The 24,372-nt window shown below is 40.0% G+C and overlaps 1 protein-coding gene across 1 annotated transcript in view; it reads left to right on the forward strand.

Annotated features, from left to right (window-relative positions):
* Positions 1 to 3,323: 3,323 nt before the first annotated feature.
* The window catches only part of CENPF (centromere protein F), a 45,388-nt gene continuing 24,339 nt past the window's right edge, over positions 3,324 to 24,372 (forward strand). Inside the window, exons 1-9 of the mRNA XM_075412991.1 lie at positions 3,324 to 3,408; positions 4,315 to 4,519; positions 5,932 to 6,128; positions 8,377 to 8,492; positions 10,599 to 10,690; positions 13,336 to 13,609; positions 15,163 to 15,365; positions 17,793 to 17,918; positions 23,020 to 23,148. Of these exons, the coding sequence (XP_075269106.1) occupies positions 4,358 to 4,519; positions 5,932 to 6,128; positions 8,377 to 8,492; positions 10,599 to 10,690; positions 13,336 to 13,609; positions 15,163 to 15,365; positions 17,793 to 17,918; positions 23,020 to 23,148 (1,299 nt within the window). The 5' untranslated portion in view covers positions 3,324 to 3,408; positions 4,315 to 4,357. The remainder of the gene's footprint in view (positions 3,409 to 4,314; positions 4,520 to 5,931; positions 6,129 to 8,376; positions 8,493 to 10,598; positions 10,691 to 13,335; positions 13,610 to 15,162; positions 15,366 to 17,792; positions 17,919 to 23,019; positions 23,149 to 24,372) is intronic.

The raw sequence follows: 24,372 nt of genomic DNA on the forward strand, positions 1-24,372 counted from the left end.
TACTTTATCCACTAATATGTTCATCCAGTTACCCTAGTTGCTATGAACACTTCAATAGCAGATTCCCTTAGTAGGCAAGAAATACTATAATAGTCACTAGAGAAATGCTCTGTTTTCTTCAGGAACAAAAATATAGTTTAGAATTTGTGATGTGCTGTGGTCTCTGATTTTGTTAACAAACTGTAAAAAGACTGTGCAGGTCACTTCAACTTTTTTTAAGAGCGTAAGACTAGACAGTTAAGAAATCTAAGGTGTAAGGTTCTCTCTGCATCCTAATGGCGCCCTCCTTTACATTTGTTCTGTTCACTGAACAAGGTATGGGTTCTGTGGAGAAATGCAATTATATGAAGGATAGGAAATCTAAGGGTATATAAGCAATCAAACATTGTATTTTACAACAGTAGTTCACTGGGCTTTATCAGTGCAGACTTAACCTTGCAACTCCAGTACTAACACCTAAACTGCCACCTTCTCAGGTACTTACTTGCATTAGCAGAGATGAAGAATTTTGTTTTCCAGAGGCAAGAGGTATCACTTAGTACAGGGTGGGGTTTAGGTGAGGCTAAGGGAAACAATTTGGCTTTCTTCTCTTTCACCCTCAGCCTGGCAGAGCATCTGCCTGTCTAGTGCCTCGACGGGGAAGCTAGAATCACGTCAGACGCAGAGCGCCTGGCCCATTTCTCGCTTTCTCTAGGTGAATGGGATTTCTCCAGCTCCTCAGGTGCTCTTTAATGTTTGTACATATGTGTGTATATATAGACTTATGAAATAGGCTTTACCTGATGGATTCCAAGTCTGGGAAGGAATAATATGGGGGAAAAGCTGTATCTGGTTTCTGCTCCTTGTAGTGTCGAAGCAGAGTGGGATTTTCTCATCAGAAACTCCTTACCTTTCTTTCCCTTCTGGTTTTGTTCCATCGTGTGCTCTGACATAAGCTGCAGTAACATGAATTCCACCTTTAGTGGGTTTTGTATTCTACTTCCCGTTCTGGCCCTTTACCAAAAATTATAGTAAGGAATGTAGGTGAGAAAACGTAAATGATGGTTGTTAACATTAGGTAAGAACTGAATGGAATTTCAAGGACAGAGAAAAGCCACTTCAAAAGGCTGAGGTCGCTTCCTCTGCTTGAAACCATGGGGTGCTCCAAATCAGGGAATTTTGGTAGTCTCTTACAAAGACCTCAAGAATTCTAGCCAGTAGCGAGTAACAAAAATAATTACAAGCATTAGGCAAAATGATGCTTGCTATTAACACCTTTTATAACCTGTTATTTATTCAGAGTATTTGACCTTATTCTTGTATCTTATATGTCAATCTTACATTCACTAATATTTTTGTATCTTATATTTACTTCTGATAACTAATATGTATAATACTTATGAAACTACTGTGCAATTCATTTGCAAATCATTATCAACAGAAACCCAGCACAAATCTGACCATTGTTAGAAATAGGCTGCAGAACGAGCATTCTCTCATATTTAATTTTCAACAGCAGGAAGCTTCCTTTTTTTTAGCCTCAGCTATCCGGGCATTCATCAGACTGCATCTTAAAAACTCTGCACACACCAGCTGATTTTTGTTTTTCATGCCTTGTAAGAACCTTGAAGGCTGTCTCTACTCTTTACTCCCCTTCTGAAAAACATGCCATCGATCTTGGAAGTTAAAGCTGCTTTGCTGAAGCCTTCCCTGAGGGATTCTTCATGATACGGTAGTTTGAATGCTAGTGCTCCCTGTCCATCAGAGGTCCCACTATGATAGCATCTGAAGTAACCGAAAACTCTTTCAACTTCTACAGCTGATTAAGTAACATTTGGTACTGTCAAATGAGGAATGCTTACTGAATAGAACATATAATGAGTATTTACTTCTTACTGAACACTTGCCCCTTGTCTGCCAAGTGGGAGATCCCCTTCAGTTCAAACTGGTCCTCAGCTTGCATGAATTATTTGCCAGTACTATGTTAGGGGTTTCCCACTCTTTCACTGGTTCCTGCTCCTCTGCTGGTCTGTGCTCTCCCCTGAGTGACACCTGCACAGTCATCTCTGGGAGTGCATGGAGTTCATCACAGAATTTTCTAGCTTGTTTTTTTTTTTAAATCCTCCTTTGTTAAGAGGTATTTATGATGGATCGGTTCCATCAATGGGATGGCTTGCTGTTTTGTTCTGGGGCTAGTTTAGAGATTTTGTAACAATATGCTAGTGAATTTCTTGCACCACATTTATTTATAATCAGAGCTCTTGAAAGCTGATTGGTGAGTTCTTTAACTTACCAAGGAAGATTTGTTTAACTCAATTTCCTAAATATGATTAAAACAACAGTGCTTGAATAAATATTCTCAGAATGATTATGAGCGGCAAGACGTTTAATTAGGTGGAATAATAATCAGATCAGTAATTCCCAGACTCTGCTGGAAAACACCACTTTGAACGCCCTCGGGTCGTGGGGAGGGCAGGGAGGGGAACACCGGAGGGACCCGCTGGAAACCAGCCACGGGCACGCAGGGAAAGCTCACGACAGCTTTAAATTCCTTAAACCTTCGCTGTCGCCATTTGCGTTCGGTGATCCGTGTACAAAACAGTGTTCTTGTTTCTATTTTCGGGTGGACAATGTGCAATATAGGGCTGAATGGACCCCGCCCCCAAGCCCCCAACGCTCAGGAGCGGTTTGGGCAGAACCGAACACTAAAGCACTCTGGGCCATTTACCAGCGAGGGGGTTCTCAGGGACGGCGTCGGGACACGCTCCTCTTCTTCTGCAAACTCGGGTTCCCTGGGGGATCGGCAAAGGGATTTTGGCTAAAAGGTCTGGCGCTGCCGTTACACCGCCACCCGCCTCCCCGACACCTGGCCGCGCTTTCCTCGCAGAGGAGAGGAAAGGAGAGGAGAGGAGACCCTCCCCGCCCAGCCGGGCCGTACCGCGGGGCTCTCCCGGTGGTTTGGCTTTGTTCCGCCCCCCCCCCCACCTCGGGGCGGTGTTCGCAGCTCCCTCACGGCCGATCGCCCCGCCCGGCTGCGGACGGCCGATTAGGAGCCGCCTCCGGTCCGCCCAGCCCCGCCCCTGCGCTGCCACCTCCATTGGAGTTTGAATGCTTCCGAACCAGCCAATCCTGACGGCCGGCGGCCCGGCGCTGCGCCCCCGTTGCTAACGAGGCGAGGTCCGCGTGCCGAGCGGCGTCGTGGCGGGGCCAATCAGCGCGCTGGGACGCACCATTGCTTGGGCGTGCGTTAAACGGCCGCCGGGGCAACGGCAGCTTTGAGTTTGCGGCGGGGAGCGCGTCCTGTCACAACGGCCCGCCGCGCCCCGCTGGTCGCCGCCGAGGGAGCGAGCCTGTCTGCCTGCCGGCCGGCCGGCCGGCCGGCAGCGGGGCTTTGGGAGGCCGCTGCCGGGCCCCGGTCGGCGTTTAGCAGTGAGTGGGCGGTCGGTCGGTCGGGGGCTCGGGGTGTCAGGGGGTGACAGGCAGCCCGAGCGGGCCGGCGCGCCGCGGTGCGCCTCGCAGCGCGTTCCGGTGCCGCCTCAGCGGGGCGGGTGAGCGCCGCTAGCGGGAGTGCGTGCGGTGCCCGGCGTCTGGCCGCTCCCTGCGCCGGGGGTCGAGCCCGGTGAGCCAGAGAGGGTGGTGACGCCTGGGTGGGCCCTGCCCGTCCGTCGTTCATCTCTGGTTTTAGCTGTTTTGATGTAATTTCTCTCTCGGAAATGATCTCTGACCCGTTTTGGTGTCTCGAGAAAGTAAGCCCATGCCAGATCCTCTACAGGCAGAGCCATTACGACAACACCAGCTAAGATCGCAGGAGTGTGTCAAACTTGTAAGTACCACACAGTTGTTTCTGCCAGCAGCGAGTGCTCTCAGTGCCCCAAGCTCAGCGTTACTGGTTTGAAGAACTTCTGTAAGGAAAGAAGCGTAGCTGCCACCTAAACCAGAGCTCTGGGTTTTCACGAGGATTTCAGGTTAAACACCACAGAAGTACAATGTGGTCACAAGCGCTAATGACTTTCTGCAACGTGAACATCAGAATAAGATGTGGAGAGAAGCTTTCTGATGTACAGCAGTCAAATGTAATTAAGAATGTAAACCCTGTCATTGTTATGAGATTGATTGCTGTAAGGTTTTAAAATCTCAACTTAATTGGACAGAAGTGTGCCAAAATAGGACGTGATATAAAAAATTGCTGCGTGGTGTTAGGAAGAGGAAGTCTGCAACTCAAGGTTGTGAAATCCTGTGTTCTATTCACTGCTAAGCTTAAACATGGAATTTATTTAAAAGACTAGCTTATTTAACATCTTTCAAGGTCTAATTGTACTTGTCTTTGTGTTTCAGGCATAGTACTATCCATTTTGTATTAAACAAGAATCCTGTCACTATGAACTGGGCTGTGGAGGAATGGAAAGAAGGCCTCTCTCCCAGAGTCCTTCAGAAGATTCATGAGCTGGAAAGTCAAGTAGACAAGCTTAAAAAGGAGCGTCAGCAAAGGCAATTCCAGTTAGAGTCTTTGGAGGCAGCTTTGCAAAAACAGAAACAGAAGGTAACGTAGGTATTGTGGTCATTTCCCTAAAGTGCCATTCTCCATGCCAACCACAATTATAAAGATTTATTATCTGGTTATTGTTAGGGGGTAGCAAAGTGTTTTGTTTCTCCCCAATGACTGTCCAGAAAGGTAGCATAGAAGTATAAACCGTTTATCTTCATCGTACTTCATACTCATCATATTCACCCTTCTTTTTCAATCTCATTGACTGTTAAGACTGAGAGGAGGCAGGAATTCTCTTTGGTGTGATTGTCTGTCTCCAGGTGTTTATGCTTACTTTGAGGCTTTCTTTATGATTAGGAAAATAGGTTACATTATTGTTGTGCCTGTTAAAAATATTGATAATGACTAGACCTGTTTCATATAACAGAGCTGCACAGCTGACAACCTCTCACTGTTTCACCTTGCCTGCATACACCTATTTGTCCCATCTTTTACTTAGTTTATGTAGCTCTCCAATTTCTGCTTGTAGAGACATTATTTTCAGACTTGTTTTTTTGGTGGTGTTTTGGTTTCTTCTTTCTTTTCTAGGGCTGTAATTTTACACCTCACCTGGGTCTACCCTGCCAGCCCTCTAGCCAGAAAACCAGAGATGCTCTTGGTCAGGGTCCTGCCATGTTTCAGATCAAAAGTGACCCATTTGGCTGAATTCTGCTTTGTAATGTTTGAATACAGCTCAGATGCAGTTTACAAAGGTTGTGTTTTATTCCCTCTAGGCTGTTACAGTTTCCTAGCAAAACTTGAGCCCAGTAGTTTTCTTGGATTTTCTTCCTGTGAGTTTACAGATACTTGTCTCAGCCATCCAGAGGTGTTGCTGTGCTCCCCAAACCAAAACAAGGGATGTGCTCAAATAGCTGTGCTTTAAAGTTCTCAGAAGCAGCAGCTAATACTCCAGTACTCTTCAGTCGAAAGAATAACATTGTGCAAAGATATAGCCTGACTGTAGCCTGCCCCTGAGAATTTGGAGAAGAGAAGGACATCTCTACTGTCAGCCTCTATTTCCAATTTAAAAGCTGTGACTCTTGATAATGGTAGTGGTTCTCTGCTTAGTGAGTTAAAGTATTCTGTTTGCTAAAGTGGGTAGGCTGGAAAGAAGCGAGACAATCGGTAAAGTATGTGGACTGGTGTAGATTATTAGTATTTAAGGATTGATGGAATTTTGATGAGCTGCTTTCTAGTCAATAAATAGAAATTGTTAATGTGACTGAGTTGATTTTTAGGAAATGTGGTTTTGTTCACACCTAAGAATATTTAAACAATGTGTATATCTGAGATTTTCAGTGCTGTCAGGATTTTGAAATGCTAGGAAGAAAAGAAGAGTATGTAAAGTTCCTGTTATTACAATAATGGTTGCACAGAAGCATGGAAAGGACTTGAGAATTTTTTGAAATGGTCTATATTCCAACTAGGTTGAAAATGAAAAAAATGAAGCTGCAGCACTGAAAAGAGAGAACCAGAGCTTGATGGAATTGTGTGATGGTCTTGAGAAAGCAAAGCAGAAAATTTCATATGATCTTCAAGTAAAAGAATCTCAAGTCCACATTCAGTCAGGGCAGCTGAATTCCAGCAAGAAAGACATTGAAAGACTACAACAAGAACTGAAAAGGTGAGGACTTGTATGTCTCATAACTATTGTACATACGTTTTCTCATGTTTTGCTCATGTAACGTGTCCTTTCTTGTCTTCTAATTTCTCTTCATCTCATACTTCATCCAGATCTTGTGACCAAAATTTCAAAACATTGGCCTGTTCTTACACGCAAATATGTACTTCTACATAAATTTGTGTGCTACTTGAAGCAGTTGGCACCTATAGTTCCTGTTTAATTTGGGAATTCTGTGGTGTCATGTGAAAAGCGATCCATGCATTCTGTGATTTTTTTTTTTTTTTTAAAAAAAAAACCAAAAACTAACACAACTGAGTCACTTGGCAAAAATAATTGGCAAAGAACTTGGAGTTGCAAGGGAAGTACCGAGAGAATTCAGTCTGTAAGATCAAGTCTACCAATAAAATACGACAACTGGAAGAAGGAGGCATGAACATCTGTTGGAGTGGAAGAGGAAGCTGCCAAAAGCAATGGTGCTATGACTAATCACTGAATCCAGTTGCTTTGGTGAAGAAGTACCTAATTCAAACACCTCAACTTGTAAACATGGTTAATACTGAGACAGTATGTCTGTACTGTCTGCAGAGGTGGAATATAATTCATACAATAAAAGAATCTTCTGTAGTGCAGACACATCTAATATCCTTCATCTGAGGGTGCTACACAAATGCAATAGTTGCCCATAGTGAAGGCAATGTTGTCATCTGTTAAACTTGATCTCATACTAGAGGCCCCCTCTATTCTCAGATAAAAGTGTTTCTGAAATTTTGTGTGCATCAGTAAGGCTGAGTATCCTGCCATTGCAATAAACTGCTGTGCTAATACTAGTCATGCAGGATTACTGTTGCAGAGAGGAGTGAGTTTGGGATACCGGGTTTCTTAATGGTTCGATTTTGGTTTGTGTTTGTTCTGGTTTTCTTTTTCATGGCTAGAAGTCTGCCTCTTTCCTTTAACTTTTGGATGATATGCTTCATACATGTCCTAATAGAAGCAAATAAAGAGGAAACTGTGTTGGTCTTTCTGTTTTTTCCCTTTCCTGCGCCCTCTGCCCTGCTCCCCACCCGCCCCCCCTGCCTTGCGAAAACTAGAGGTAGTTGAGGTGCTCACTGCTGTGAGAAGATTCTAAATTTCAGCAAAAACAATTCATGGCATGTAGAAACACCAGCTTTGTGTAAGGAGTTGCTGAGATCTGTCAAAGAATATAGGGAGGTTCAACAGGGTTGACAGAACCACAACAGTGTTTTCTGTACCTGCTGTGAAATGTTGGGCCAGAGAGGTTGTGGGCTAAGGATATGTGTTCCGTTTATCCATTCCCAAAATCAAGTCTAGTTTACTGAATTGTCTGCTTCCTGTTATATTACCTTGTATAGCTGTCCACTACAAAAGATCACCAGTTACTACATGTAGCTTGATCTTGGCTATCAGTTTCAGGTTTGTATTTGGTTCTGTTTTGTTTTATGCCGATAACTGATCATTCACCAATTCGTAGCAACTGACAGCTCACTGAGAGAACAGTTCTTGGTAAATGGAAACAGAAAGGCGAGTTGTGGACTCATTGATGTGATGGGCTGCAGCCTGGAACCATTGTCTTATCAATCTGTGCTTACTGGGCAGGATGAATATTGCTGTGTAATCTCCAAACTAGTTATATGGTTTCATTAGATGAGCTTGTAACTCCGTGCTCACAAAAATCACTTGAATGGGTGGTCTGCTGTGGTGTTTTAGGTAGCAATGTAAATGGTACACATGAAAAATACGCTGTCAGTTGGAGGATATTCCCTTCTGTTTTCATGAGGTGTGCATAGGTTTCTCAAAATGCATGGTATCAGAACATAGAATAGAAGTAGTATTATTTCCTGCAATAACGATGCTTACCAAACAGTAAGAGTTTTATATTATCAGTGTTTGCAGTGATTTAGGTGTGTTTAGCTGGACTAGGGCATCACAGAGTGAGATCTTAAGCAATTCTAACTGATTTTCGTCTACTTTGTGTTTGTTTGCGTTTATTTTTTTAGCTTTGACTCCTATGTAATTGATTAAATATGTTGAAACTCTAGATAAAATATATTCTTCATATCTTTCTGTTATAGTACCTAAAAATTTTCAGTGGATGTATCTTCACTTGATCTTTAAACCAAGTTCTTAAAATTATGTAATTTATTGGGGTATTTCAGGCTCTTAAAAATAGATAATTAACCTTTTAGTTTCCAGTACTAATTGCTGCTGCTGCTGCTTCTTTCCTGAACAGATACAAATGTGAGCTTGAGAGAAGCCAGCAAACATCGATTGCAGGAGACTTATCATTCAGCACCACTCCACAGAAAAGTTTTACTGCTCCTTTAATACCAGTTCAAAGTCAGAATGGTAAATGAATTTTTCTTCATCCAGCACATATAGTTAACTGTCAGTTTTCTTGGAAGGTAGCAGAGTATTTTGAACATTACACTTCTACTGGAGTTGCTTAGTCCCTATGGTATAGCTTATTATGAGAATGTCTAATTCATAGCACCGTAGGTTCCAAGTTTGAAAATTATTAGTGCAGATTGAACACTTTTTGCAAGTATTACATGTTCAGCACTACGTTGATGGACAGGAATAATAACGGTAATATCCTTGAACAGAGTGCATCAATTTTTTGAATGCCTGTTCCTAGTGTCAGCTCTTCCCTTCATGTAGTGAAGAGCAAAATTTTTCCTTCATGAATCACAGGTACTTTGACTAAAGTTCAGTCAACAGTTATATATGTTATTTCTTTAGAAGATGCTTTTTTTAGTGAGACTATTATTGTGCATGAAGATCTGCAGAATTTATGCACTATATCCACTTTAAAGCATCACTTGTATCTTCAAATTAGTGATGTCAAATAGATCTTAAAATATTTGAATGAACTGGAAAAGTGAAAGAAAGTTTCCTTAACTGGAGAATTGTTCTGTAGTCAGACACCCTTATGCTGTCTGTGCTGAAAAACTGACAGATTCAATATTACGCATGCTGTTTACCACTTTCTTTGCTGCGAGCAAATGTTCTGTGAGTTTGGCATCTTAATCTTGCTTGAGTGGGAAATAGATACTTTTTCACACACTTGTTCCTTTTGATTTGTTTATACATATCTGAAAAAGGGTACAGTAGTGGTAATGTCAAACATTCCACTAAGCACGGCACTCCTGAAATGAGGATTAGATTAAAATGATTTAAATCACTGTATTGAAAATTGTGTTGCTGGGGAGTTTTGTTTTGTTTGGAAGCTGGAGTCTTAAATTCTTCAAGATCATAGAATCATAGAATATCTCAAGATGGAAGAGACCCATAAGGATCATTGAGTCCAACTCCCTGCTCCTCACAGGACTACCTAAAACTAAACTGTATGAATAAGACCACTGTCCAGATGCTCCTTGAGCTCTGACAGGCTTGGTGCTGTAACCACTTCCCTGGGGACCCTGTTTCAGTGACAGAGTACCCGCTTGGTGAAGAACCTTTTCTTAATGTCCAGTCTACACTTCCACTGACGCATCTTCATTCTGTTTCCTCATGTCCTATCGCTGGTCACCAGAAAGAGGAGATCAGCACCTCCCCCTCCACTACCCCCTTGAGGAAGGTGTTGACTGTGACAAGGTCACCCTTCAGCCTTCTTTTCATCAGATGAACAAGCCAAGTGACCTCAGCGGTTTCTCGGAAGTTTTGCTGTCGAGATCTTTCACCATCCTGGTTGCCCTCCTCTGGACACACTCAAACAGTTTGATGTCCTCTTTATATTGAGGCACCCAAAATTGCACACAGCACTTGAGGTGGGGCCACACCAGTGCAGTGCAGAGTGGGACAATTGCCTACCTCATCTGCTCCCTAGAATGCTACAAAGCATTCTAGTTCTAGAGTTCTCTTGAGACTTGTAGAATTAAATAAAAAGTCAAGAAAAGGGACGCAAGATATTTGTTTTGGACGAATATGCTTCTTTTACAATTTCAGCAGAAGAATCCTAAATAAATTCTTTGTCCAATTCCTATTGCATTTGAAAAGAACTTGAGGAAAAGATCCAGCCCGATTTTCTGGTCATTTCTTAGTAATATTAATGCTATTTGGCTGCTGGTAGGAAAACTTTTTTTAAAAAAAGGTATATAATCTGTATGTATGTGCATATATAATGTAACACATCTATGTTATATTTTTTTTAAAGTTTATGTATATTATATATACAGACATATTTTTTTTAGAGAGAGATTAAAAAAATTAAATTTTGGCATTAGATCCTTACTTTTAGTGGATGCATTTTCATTCTAGCATCAAGTTACAGATATCCCATTTGTCTTTTTTGGACGTCCTAAATTAATGCATATATTGTATATACACTTGTTTCTTTCTCATGATCTGACACTTGTGATAGCTGCTCATTTTTATCCCATAATAGCAATAGGCTAGAAAAGATTACCTATGTACCAGTTAGATTATGAAGAAGTATTCATCATGTCTTTGTAGATGCTAAATATGAAGAATTAGAAGAAAAATACAAGAAAGAAGTACAAGAAAGAAAAAAGCTAGAATTAGAACTGAGAACCATCCAGGTTAAGGTACGTATCTCTTAAAAATGCTTTGTGTGGTATCTAAGAAAGTAACCACTGAGTGAACTTGAAAAATGCAGTGGAAAACTAGTGAAATACATTTTTGCATCCCTTAAAGTATAATTTTTTTAAAAAAGTAATTAATCTGTGTGTTCTACCATTCATAAGTAATCTTGGAGAACCCAGAAAAACCAACATAACTGAATAGCAAAGGGAAGAAGGACATTAAAAACAAGAACACACCATTATGAGAAATAACCCGCCTAGCAAATAAAAACTAGTAAATTTTTCAAGCACATGAGCAGTAGGATCTATATTAGGGAATCTCTGAGGCCAATGGATGACTAAGATGTGAAAGCCCACAAGGAAAAAAGGGCCATTGCAGAAAAGCTGAAACAATTTTTTTATTTGTTATTTACTATCCAAAGACTTAAAAAATTTTCTGTATCAGAGTCTTGCTTTATTGGAGTTGAATCTGTGGCACAGCCTCAAAAATCAGAAGTAGTCTCAAAATAGATTGATAAAATGAATAGTAATAAAAAAAATCACCAGATACAGAAAACATTTACCCATGAATTGATAAGGCACTGCAGCATGGGACTGCTGAATCGCTGTGATGTGCAACTTATTTAATTTATCTCGTGACACTGGAAGGTGACAAGGATGATGCCATTTTTGAAAAAAATCTTACAGTGCTAATTTCTAAAAATGTAATTTAGTCAGGTCAACTTGTTATCCTGGGTAAATTGTTAGAAACGTAAAGTAATATGTTTATCGATGCTTACATAGGTATGGTGTATGGAGAAAAGATCGACCATTTACTTATAAAGAGAAATCATGCCTCGCATATTTTCAGTTTTTTTTTTTTTTAAGAATAAATCAGAGAATGTGTGAGTGAAGTGTGACTCGGTATAATGTTACTGGATATCCACAAAACTGAGAAAACAAAACAATTTTGATAAGGGGGAATTCTTCTTGTGTATTTAAAGATTGAGGGCTAGGAAGAAATGGTCAGTTTTTACAGCTGGGGAATGATCAACAGTGGTGCCTGAAAAGGATTTGTAGAGAGAACTGTGCTATTCTGCGTATTTATTAGTGATCTGAAAAAGAGTTGAATAATACGACTGAAGACCGCACATTATTTTCTAATACTAAATAATTTCAATAATTAAGATGGTAACTATAAGTCAGTGTGGGGGGAAAAAAAAAAAGGCATCTGGAAAGCCTAATCTGAACAATGCATACCCGGTACATTCAGGCTCCAAATTTAATGAAATGATTCCAGGAAGCAATTCAGTAATTATTGTGGCTAGTTCTATAAAAACTTCAATATCGTGTTCAGCAATGATGAAAAAGAATTTTTTTAGGACAAGAATTAAGAACTAATGAGAAAATATTCTATGTCCATATATAGCCAAATGGCTTTCACATCTAGAGTATTCCTCGCAAGTTCTGTTCATCTTGTCTCCAAACAGATATGGTAGAAGTGGATGGTACAAAGGTGAGCAAGGATCAAGACAGAAAACAGGGAATGGTCATTTTCCTATTTTTCAAATGGCATGATTTTAGTACCACCTCTGCATGCTCAGAACAAAAACTATTTTATTACACTGTACTGTGTTAAATTGCAGAACCCTTTGTCACAGAGTATGGTAAAAAGGCCAAAATGAAAGCAGATCCAAAAGAGAAAGTAATGTAAAATATTTCAATAAAAATGATGAATTCCCCTTAATTTCCTCAACTCGAACTTTTGTCCTGGAAACTCTCTAAATTTAAATGGCATACAAGGGGAATGATTACTATATGCATGATTAGGTTTTTATGCTTTTTATCTATAAACTAGTTACTTCACTGGCGACAGTATTCTGGACTGTATAGATTTCTGGTTTTAGCACAGCTATTCCTACATAACATATTCTCTGGTTGGACTGAGAAGTCAGACTGGGTATTACCTGGTTTAGGGCTTTAGTTAAAAAAGAAAAAAATTCAAATAAGAAAATCCAGTTAAATACAATACAAGCTTTAGTGTTTCAGGTTTGGTTGTTTTTTTTTTTTCACCCAAGAAGGAGAAAAACCACCTAGTATTTTGGCTCTGTTTAATTTTTCTGTAGGAAGAGGTTGAAAGCTGGTACCCAGCATATTTTATTATTGCAATATTGAGGTATTCTGTGTGTAGAATTTCGAATAAATGTCTGTTCTGAATTTACCTGTGTTTGTCCAGAAGAACTAAATGTGGGTGAGATATGAGAGACGCTAGTCTAGACTTCTGTATTTCTTGCCGCTTACTTGTGCCAGCACTTGCCTGTAAAAATGCAGACTTCAATTTTGAAAAATGTAGGAGGTAAATGATGGGATCTCTCTTGATAAAGACAAAAGCCTCGTTATGTTACTTGTAAAGATGCAGAAATTGAACTACTGTTTTAGAGATCCTGATTTGTGTTTATAAGAAACAGCTATTCTTGCATATACTTGTGTTAAAGTTGTTTATCTAGTATAAAACATGATGATACGAATAAGTAGTTTGCACTGGTGGATGTTGTGGTGTTATAAATATGTGAAATGACCGTGACCTATTATCTGCTTATTAATGAACTAGTTATTTTGTTATATGTTGGATACGGAGCTGTGTAAACGTAGATCCTTTTTTTTCTTAGACACAGAAAATAAATCAGCCTCAACCTCAAAGCTCTTTGAGTCACAGGGAGATTGCTCGGCATCAGGCTTCTTCATCTGTGTTTTCATGGCAACAAGAAAATACACCATCTAGAAATCAAGAAACACCTGCGAGGGGGAGTTCTACAACATCCTCTTTTCCATGGAAAAAAGAAACAAATTCTAGTATGATATTAGAGAAGAATGAGTTCGACAACAGCTTTGTTGAGAATTGTAATTCTTCACTCGTGATCCAGCTAAGAGCACAGAACCAAGGTATGTATTTCTTTAAAGTCCAGAGGCAGTCTCCCGTGTGATTTCATGAAAGCTAGTGTGTGGATAGGAGAGAGGTACTGAAATTTGTGCTTTAGCGAGGAAGAGAGAAAGATAGCTGCTGTTGCCTTCGGCAGCTAACCCAGTTGGCTGCTGGTGTGTGTATTGTCAATGATCAGCCAGTACATGGAGACTATCCACGAGCTGTGGTATCTTTTACATAAGGAGTGTGAGAGTTAGCAGGGAGGAGTTTGTATTTTTGGTGTGGGTAGGGGACATCATATCAAAGGAAAATGGCCTTTTCCAATAATTCCATTGCTCATGGAACAATTATCTTGAAACAGAGTTAAAAAGCTTGTCAGGATTTTATTACATCTCACTGATAAATTCAGTTGTATTGCTTCCTTAAGTTTGTATGACTCTTGACATTTATGACTAAGCAATACCTGTGTTAAAAATTCATTAATTGAACATGCTTAATGCATAACTGAGTTGGTCCATAACAGATGTTACTGGAAGCACAGAATGAAGTGTGTTACCAAAAGTACAGTGAAAAAGCAAAATGCGATCTTGTGTTGCGCATATTGACATGAAGAAATATTCATTCCTGATATCTGATAGTCAGAAGAGAGAAAATGGTTTGTTGTGGATTTCATGAGCATTTACTTAAGCCTACTGTTTGGACCAGCTTTTCCACTAACTGTTTCTTATAGGACTATTTTTACAAGTTCCTGTACTCTCCAAACTGTTTATTCAAACACCTACATGTAAAGCTTCAATCTAGATGGCAATTTCAACTTGGAAGCCGTATAAATTCACCATCAGGAAGACGGAGGTTTTTTTAATAAAAAGAATTACTAGATAGTAATAATTGAGGATAACACTTCCTGTAGCTGACTAAAGTTTTCTACTGTAAAAATTATATTGTGATTTTGGAAGGTGAACTCTTACTGATGTATATTGTGACAGGATTGCTTGGTTTTGCTTTGTATGTATGCTGCTTTGCGACAGGAAAAAGATTAAAATATAAAATACTGTATTTACGGATGCCCAATAGCTGAAAAGGCTCTTTGAAGTAGAGGTTCACAGCTGCCCCAAGCCAATGTTTGTAGTGGATATCTTTCCTTTTAAAAATAAAAAAAAAATAAAATAGATACGTAAAGTGACATGTTTCTGTGTGTTCAAAACCAACAAAGACAAATAACCCCCCCTGCAGAATAGCAGAGGGACAAATTGTCTTTTGCCGTTACGGCATTTGTGTCTGACCTCGCATTCTCGTGTTCTCGTATATTATGAAGTGGAAATGATTGATTTAGAGTCAACTATCATTTGGTCTCGATAGTTTTAGTTATTGGTGTAGCAGTAGAAAACAGTTGAAAGCTTTGTTTTCAGCTTGCTGAACATTTTACAGGGTGTCTGCCTATGTCAGGAACTTGGGTTGTTATCAAACATAGTAAGTATTTTAGAATGTGTAGACACTTGGAAATTTGAGTCCCTGAAAGACGTACCTTTCAAAGTAGAATGTATCCTTAACCTTTACTGTTTTTAAAATTCAGAGTTAAATTCCACTATTAAAGACCTAGAACAACAGCTGCAAGCTCAAGAAAAAGTGAAGAAATTCCATATGAATAAACATCAAGAGACTGAACTGCAGCGGGACAGAATGAAGTTAGAATTAACAGAGAAGGATAAAGATCTGAACAAAACCACAGATAAACTGACTCAAATGAGAACACAACTTGATCAAGCTACCACACAGGTAAAATGTTGTATCACACAGCTGACTGTCCTTACACTTCATTCCCATTATTAATGTGTGTTGGTTTTCAGCCATTTTAGTAAGAACCAACATTCTGAAATAAGTTTCTTGAGCATTTGTAAGGATCCAGTTTTGAGAAGTATGTGTTAGTGTGATATATATTACCTGTAAAAATGTAAACACTCATAAGCAGTTGCCAATTTTCTGGAAGGTTGTTATACCACCTGAAGAAATATTTTTCATCCTCAGGCAAGACTGACAAATTCTGAGAAATATTTTCTGATCAAGTTGCATAGAGCAACATTGACATCTGGTGGCAAGTTCTGACCTTAGCTATACTGTCATGCAACTTGGGCTGAGAATCAGTATCTGTTGCTTCTGCTACAGGATGTTGTGGGGCCATAGTCTTTGGATAGTAAATTACTTATGTAAAATAAAATCTACATGCCCTGCTAAACGGTTTGTACCCATAAGTAGTGCACAAATGTCATAATTCCTTGAATCTTCATATTTCTATCTATCTTTTTACTTTTTTTTTTCCTACTACTTTGACTCATCTGCAGGATAGGAGAAAAGATATTTCTGTGTGTATCTTCTCAGGGTATAATAATTGTTATCCAACTTTGCCAGCAAGTTTCTACATGCTACCTAAGTATATTGGAAAACTCCTGTATTGTTCCTTAAAAAACAAACCTTTGCACGTTGAGGGTTAATCAGTCTGCCTTTTGAGAAAGGCAGCAACATTCAGCTATTGCTAGCTCTGTGAGGAACTGGTTTATGGAAAGTCTTGGCTGGAAGCAAGGTAAAATCATATTCTTGACACAGTCCATTGAATACATAAAAGCACTGTCATCATGGTGAGTTTGTGGGAAGACAGCTGACCCAACCTTAACAGTTCAATTCCTCTGAAAAAAGTCTTTCTTTTCATTTATTTGATTCACCAAATCACCTGATTCAACTGCCTAAATGATTAGGTTATTACGTATTTAGTTTTGCTTTGTTAATTTTCTATGGGTTTGAGAGCTGAATTGTTTTACTAAGGAATCAAGGGGGTATTCAGTCCATCACAAGGGAAGGGGTAAGGTTATATAGCTAGGAACATGCCTGAGGAAGGGCGAGGAGGAGTAGGACTGACCGACCCCACCTGAATTGAGGTGCAGCCTATCCTTAAGGTGTAGCGCAGCATCCTGTCCCAGAAGGTTCCTTTAGTGCTGCCATCTGAGAGTTGCTCCTTTCTGTTCTGTTTCTTCTTTCTCGCACTGAAATTCAATCTCTGCATGCCCCCTGGGCTTCGGATGTAGAACTGCACTGAGGTTCTGGATTTTAGTTTCCTGCCTCATAGCCTGAATTCAATTTTGGTATGCCCCTTGTGCACTTCTGTCACTGGTACTATTCACAGATCTCGACCACAGCACCTCCTCTGTGCTATCAAGTATTTTCACACCTTGTGAGGTCTGCAGCCCTTCTGCAGGCAAATTTCCATGTGGTCTTAAAGGAGCTCATGATCTTTGCATTCTGTGCCTAATAATCAGATATCCCAATACTACTACCCGCTTATGACATTGATAGACTATTGTTTCACTAACTCATTAAACAGCCCTTGTGCTGGAGAAGAAAACAGTCCTGTTCACCCTTTGCCATTTTTCTTACCCAAGGCGGGCGGGGGGGGAGGGGGGGGGCGGAATTGTACATGTTTTTCATTAACAGATTATTTGGGGAATAAAAATGTGTTTTTTCTGTTCAGGGAGTTAGGTGGACATTACTTCACTCTCTTAGGTAACATGATATTAACATAATAAACTGAATTAGAGAACAAGCTGACATACTCTTAATGTGGAGTTTAACCTAGAACATAGGCTACTTATTTTTTCTTTTTAATGAAGGTTTAAATTGTGAAAAATACTCTTCTGTTGTTGTTGAAGTAGACTACAATAGTTGCCTGTTTTTTCCTATCCAAATCACTATGCTGAATCACTCTGAAATTCAGTGGAATATCCAGTTATTTTCAGTCTAAACATTGAGTTTAGCAGTTAGTGGTCATTCTTTAGTTCAGAGCAACCTGAGATACTGAAAACACAATCTGTTTTTATTGTCAGATACAGTACATTTCTGTAGACTGTCAAAGACACTGGTTTTCTGAAGATGTCTATTATTTTGTGTATATACACACACCTAATTATATATATAAAAGTATATATACTCTTTCTCTAGATACATGTTATCACTATCATAAGCAAGTATGAGTTTAGTACTTTGGATTGCTAAGAATTTATATGGTACCAGCTAAAGTTATGCTATAGGTTATATGAATGCTAGAACAATTGTAGTCAGTGAAATCAGTCGTCTTATATGAGTGCATATAAATTTAAATAAAACACCACTTGCATTTTTAACACTTGTGATTGATTGATAACTAAATTATTATAGATTCAAATGTTGGAGAAAAAGGTGAAAAGATTGTCAGAAGAACTGAATTGCCAAAGACAAAATGCTGAGAGTGCTCGTCAGTCTTTAGAACAGAAAATAAAGGCAAAGGAAAAGGAATACCAACAGGTAAGGGAAGGACAACTTTTAAACTTTGACTTCCTGAGGAGACTATATCACATGGCTTATTTTGTGTATCTGCTCTTCAGTTAGTTGCAATCACATTTGATAGGTAAAAGTTGCAAAGGTAATTGAAAAACTGAAAACAAACCTCCCAATACAGGGAGAGGCTGTTGGAGAGATGCAGAATTATGTTAGTATTCACTAGACAACAGAGAATGTGTGAGACCCAACTGAGATACAAATCCATGAAAAACTAGGCTTCATTGGCTTCATTATTCACAGCATTATGTATACATAAATTCAAACTTGATAACTGACTCAGTTATTGCTGTGGAATCTGAGTTAATTTTTCATGCATCTCACACACAAGAAAATAATTTCTTTAGGATTATATCTCTATTATTGTCATCTCGGTTCATGCTCAGAAGATGGGAAGATAAGAGATTAGCGTTAGTGTCTTTTGTTTCCTTTGTGCCAGCTCTTGCAGAGAGACAAAGTGTAGCAGCATCCCATGAACTTTTCTATAGTGAAGTTTTATGTTCAGCATTAACACTGATTTGGATTAGGTCTAAACTATGTTGTTTTTTTTTTATCTTATTAACATAATCAGTGTTAGGAAATCCAAGACATAGATTTGGAAGTAATAGTACAATTTCAGATGGGCATTTTAAGTTGCCTTTGGGGATTGGTAAGGCATTGCCTTCAAAAAGACCGCTGTTGTGTCAAACGTTTAACCTGAAAACCTTTTATCCAAGGTATATCCCGAAAGATAAAATAATTGGCAGAGGAATTCTGATGGACTGGCCAATGAACAGTGCTGTTACCAATGCTCTTGACTGACAAAGTGATTTCACAAAGTCTGTTAGTCTAGATGATAACACAGGATCTTGGAGAGATACTGAACCTTGTCTAGAAGTGGTAAATAAGGAGAACTGATCTTTGAATAGTTATGGCATGAAAAAAAACAACTGTTGAAAGATTCAAATATGGAAGTGATTTTATTCATCAAAAGATGGGTTGAAGGCCCATGAACCTTCTGTCATGGTTTCTGCTTACAAACCCAGTCCATAGTGGCTCTGCTATGCCTGATGCATGCCCCTTGGGCACTGGCACTTTATTCAGTGGGATCATTTAAGAATATGGTATTTCTGAGACATTCTTTCAGACAAGCAGCACATCACCCTCCGCATGGGTTGTTTGTTACTACAGCTGGTCTAAATAGCTGATAGCTTGGATGTCAGGAAGTTTAGGTTCCATGCGCAGAAATTGCTCCTGTGAAGCAAAACTGATTTTTAGTTAGAAACAAAAAGGCCTTCGTCAGACTAATATGTAGATCCACGTACGGTCATTCTAGGCTATTCAGCAAGGCCATTAATGGTGAAGGACTATCTCTCTTTTTCTCTAGTGTTTATGATCTGTGAGCTATTACAGGTTTTTATGAAGTTTGTTTAATGTTCATTTATATATAATATTTGGCTGCCAAGTCCAGTCTAAAGATTGTTTTACACATAGAATCATAGAATCATAGAAAGTTTTGGGTTGGAAGGGACCCCTAGAGGTCATCTGGTCCAACCCCCCTGCAGCGAGCAGGGACACCACTAACTAGATCAGGTTGCTCAGAGCCCTGTCCAGCCTGGTCTTGAATGTTTCCAGGGATGGGGCCTCCACTACCTCTCTGGGCAACCCGTTCCAGTGTTTCACAACCCTCATTGTAAAGAATTTCTTCCTTATATCCAGCCTAAACCTACCCTGTTTTAGTTTAAAACCATTACCCCTTGTCCTGCCACTGCTGTCTCTGCTAAAAAGATTGTCCCCATCTTTCCTATAGGCTCCCTTTAAGTACTGAAATGCTGCAATCAGGTCTCCCCGCAGCCTTCTCTTCTCCAGGCTGAAGAAGCCAACTCTCTCAGCCTGTCCTCATAGGAGAGGCATCCTGGCATCCAATTTTTTACAGTATTGTGGAAATTCTGATCTGTGCATTTTCTTTGGAGAGGGATTCTTGCATTCTGTGAAACCTAGATGCTGGGGCTGGTCTTCATGAATTCATCCTATAAAGACTTGCTGGTGTGCTCCTTATTACATTTCTGTTTCCAGAAGGCAGGTGATATCCAGGAATGCATTTCATGAACTTTCAGAAAGGCCTGAAAAGCCCCAGGCCTCATTCCAAGATGGTAACACAGGCTAGTTTCAGAGTTGCTCTTGCGACAGGACATCGTTTCTAATGTTCTCTCTCCAATTATATTTAAATGTTTCTATCGAAGCTTCAAATTGAAAAGATGAGATTCATATCACCTTACTTCAGACATCTGAAATCTAGGTGTCAATCTGAGCTTGTTACTTGGGCCCCTTCTTTACTCTGCAGAGATAGAGGCACCTTCAGAAGGCAGGTGATTCCAGACACCTTAGATGTGGGTCTTCATTCTGGAGATAGGTGCTTGCTTGCTGGCAATAGAAGGAGCATCCATGTTTAGCTTACATGTGGCTAACTATTTTTTTGACATCTAAAATTGGTCAGTATCTTCATCAATGACATAGACAGTGGGATCGAGTGCACCCTCAGCAAGTCTGCAGATGACACCCAGCTGAGTGGTACAGTCAACAAGCCTGAGGGGATGGGATGCCATCCAGAGGGACCTGGACCAGGTCAAGAAGCTGGGCCTGTGTGAACCTTGTGAGGTCCAACAAGGCCAAGTGCAGAGTCCTGCACCTGGCCCGGGACAACCCCCAGTATCAATACAGGCTGGGGGATGAAGGCATTGAGAGCAGCCCTGAGGAGAAGGACTTGGTGATAGTGGGGGATGAAAAGCTGGACATGAGCTGACAACGTGTGCTCGCAGTCCAGAAGGCCAGCCGTATCCTCGGCTGCATCAAAAGCAGCATGGCCTGGAGGTCGAGGGAGGGGATTCTGCCCCTCTACTCCACTCTGGTGAGACCCCAGCTGGAGTCCTGCGTCCAGCTCTGGAGCCCTCAGCACAGGAAAGACATGGACCTGTTGGAGTGGGTCCAGAGGAGGGCCATGAAAATGGTCAGAGGGCTGGAGCACCTCTCCTATGAGGAAAGGCTGAGGGGGCTGGGGTTGTTCAGCCTGGAGAAGAGAAGGCTGCGGGGAGACCTTATTGCAGCCTTTCAGTACTTAAAGAGGGCTTTTAGGAAAGATGGGGACAAACTTTTTTGGCAGGGCCTGTTGAGACAGGACAGGGAGTAATGGCTTTAACCTAGAGGATGGTAGATTTAGACTGGATATAAGGAAGAAATATTTGACAACGAGGATGGCGAAACACCGGCACAGGTTTCCCAGAGAGGTGGTAGATGTCCCCTCCCTCGAAACACTCCAGGTCAGCAACCTGATCTAGTTGGAAGATGTCCCTGCTCATTCCAGGGAGGGAGAGTGGGCTAGAAGACCTTTAAAGGTACCTTTCAACCCGAACTATTCTATGATTCTATAAAATTAGAGGAAGCACTTTTGGAGCATTCATCTGAAGAAAGAAAGGTTTTCTGCAGTTTCTTTCTCATACTGTAACATGTAGGGCTTAGAAAGAAGAGTCTTTTCAGTCCATCAGCTTTAGAAATAATTATTGGAATGCTGTGGGTCATAAAGACATTGAATTCATAATTTCATTAATGAGTGCACTGGGGTCCAAAGGGCCTTCCTGCATGAGCTCAGGAAAGCTCTTTGGAGCTAACATGTAGTTAGCGTTAGTTACTAGTGTCAGCTCCTGGGCCACCCGGCTGGTGTCACATATTTCTAAATTGTATAATGCTTCTGTCACTTTCTTGTATGGGAATGCAATTGCAGTCTTATCCATACTGGGTTCTATGTAGAAAAAAGCTGTGTTTTTATTTATACACACATACGTTGACACTGATCTTTCAGGGTTTTCTGTTTGACAGTTCCACACTCATCCATGCTTTCCCTGATAAGCAAGAGCTGTTTGTTTACTGGATGTCTTACTGGTGCAGGCAGTGCTTGGGCCTCTTGTGCTGCCTTTGCTCTCGAGCAGAATGTGAGGGGTGCTGGCATCGTTTCACAGACACGACCGACTAAAGTATGCTGACTTCTGTGCAGGGTGTTCATGCACCTGGTAGTCAGGGCCACATCGTAGAAAATGTCAGTTGTAATTCCTTCACTCTGAACCTTTCCTTTCTGTTGTTTGTTTGGGTTTTTTGTTTCTTTTTTGCTTTTGCTTTGTTTGACTGGTGACAGTATTGTACTGTCTTTTAGTGAAGCAGCTTGCCTGTATGAAGTAACTACGCCTATGCTCTAAAACTAGTAATAGAAGCACAAGAGCTTTATTGCTTTTTCCCCTTCACAAGGATCTTAGACTTCGTTATTAGATCATATTGCAACTTTTGTGTAGTGATTACTGCTGATAAATATCCTTTTTCCTTCATTGCTTTTTATTACCCTCAGACCTCGTATTGTTTTCCATCCTAATAAATCTCTGAAATCTGTGCTGAATCACTACTATAAGGTCCAAAGGCAGAGGAACAGAACTTGTGAGAAATGACAAGTACAGCTGTTTATCCTAATGGAGGCCTACTTGGCATGTTGTAAGATCCATACAAACTAGATCGTCCTTCTACAGATTTCAGGAAGTCTGTTTTGGGAAGGCTATTTTTTTTGTGCAATTTTCATGACTGCACTTGTAAGACTATCTTGCTGCTCAGTCCAATGCTAGATATTATTTTAAGACTATTTTTTAATTTGGGAAAAAAATCAACCCTATGGTATGGTAAGTAAATAATAGCAGAGATGAATTTGTCCACTTGTCGTGTAACACAATTTTTGTATGAAACATATCTTTAAGATGAAGAATTTTAATACCATTATTTTCACCAGTTTTATTTTTTTTTCTGCTTTGTGTTAGGAATGTCGCTGTAATAGAGTTTTTAAGCAGATGGTATAAATCGGGTTAGGGCCATTCTTGCCCATGTGACGCAGCATGCATCAAAGTTGTTGTTAAACTGTTGTTCACTGTGTAAGACAAGTGTCTCTGAGCAGGCAGTATCTGCTAAGTTAAATCAGTTGTTATCACTCCAATAAATAAAAGAGCGAGTTGTTGCAGTTATGTGTTTATTTTTATGCTACTGTACCACTGTTTTCTAGGAACTCTCTTGTCAGCAACGTTCCTTACAAATGCTGGATCAGCAGTGCAACCAGATAAGAAACAAACTGAATCAGGAGCTACAGCAAGCCAAAAATGACTTCAATGCTCTGCAGGCAGAATTTGACAAAGTAGGCTTTCTTATATTAAAATCTTCTATTAGATCTGTATTTAGTTGTCTCAGCAGTACTGCCTTAATTTAATTATACATAAAGCAAAAAATTATTAATGTGGGCACTTGTATTAATGTTTTGTACAGTTTGTATTAGCTGTTTTGTATTTACCATCTCTCATTGAAATGCTATGTATTTAAATGTGAATTAAAGGTTTTAAAAGTTTGGGGCTAGTCCACTTCTCACAGGGAAGGAGATGTGAATGCAGAACAATGCATCTAAAATAAATCTGTCTGAGAGGAGCAGCTAAGGCTGACTACAAGAGACACTTTCTATAGAGGTGCAGTTTGATGCTAGAGTTAACCTGATCAACAGGTAGTTGCCCTATTACCCTTTCATACACCCTGGCCAGACACTCCTGGTACTTCCTTTTTAGCAGTGCCACCCTTCACACGACCCTGCAGAGAGCTGATACAGGAGCTGAAAAAGCGAAAAAATAATTATATATAAATTATCATGTGTGTACACAGACATAAGTGTTTGCTATCAGTTTAACTCCCTGAACTGATTCTCCACAAAATTAGATGAGTATCAAGGCTTGTGTAAGGAGGAAAAATCAGTGTGAAGGAGGTCTCCCACAGTTTTGGCAGCAACTTGCTATTGGAACACAAGAGTTGTCACAAAACCACAATTTTAAGAAAGTTAGAAAGCAGCACAAGCCTGAATAGAGTGTGGCCAGAGAAGAGGAAGTTTAAAAGCCTCAAAAAACTCTTGAAAGCAGCTATAAAGCAGCAGAGCTAACAGAATTTCTAAAAGGGGCCACAAGTTTTTGAAAGTTATGTTGAGAAGCCCCATTAGCAGGCAGGCTGAACTGAAACAGCATTTCTAAAACTGTCAGCAGCTCTCTTGCAGTCTTGTTTAATTTTAGAAATATAGCTATGGCAATACATTCAGTCACATGTTTGCAGTAGAGGTTTCTTTATATGTACATTCTTTTGTATACGCTTACTGAAGAAATTGATATTATAGAAAGAAAAAGAAGTGCCTTTTTGTTCTTTCGCCAAGAAAGCTATTTTATTACGTAATGACTTCAGAATGGACTTTTTTTTTTTAGCTCTTTTGACTTGATAACGGCATTTCCTTCCTTTTTAATCTGGAGCATTATAGAACTATTTTGAAAAGCTAAAACCTATTCAGTTTTTATAAAATTTGTGTCAATGGAGAAAAAAGTGCAGTTATGAT

This window comes from Opisthocomus hoazin, chromosome 2, assembly GCF_030867145.1.
Source record: "Opisthocomus hoazin isolate bOpiHoa1 chromosome 2, bOpiHoa1.hap1, whole genome shotgun sequence".
NCBI lineage: Eukaryota > Metazoa > Chordata > Aves > Opisthocomiformes > Opisthocomidae > Opisthocomus > Opisthocomus hoazin.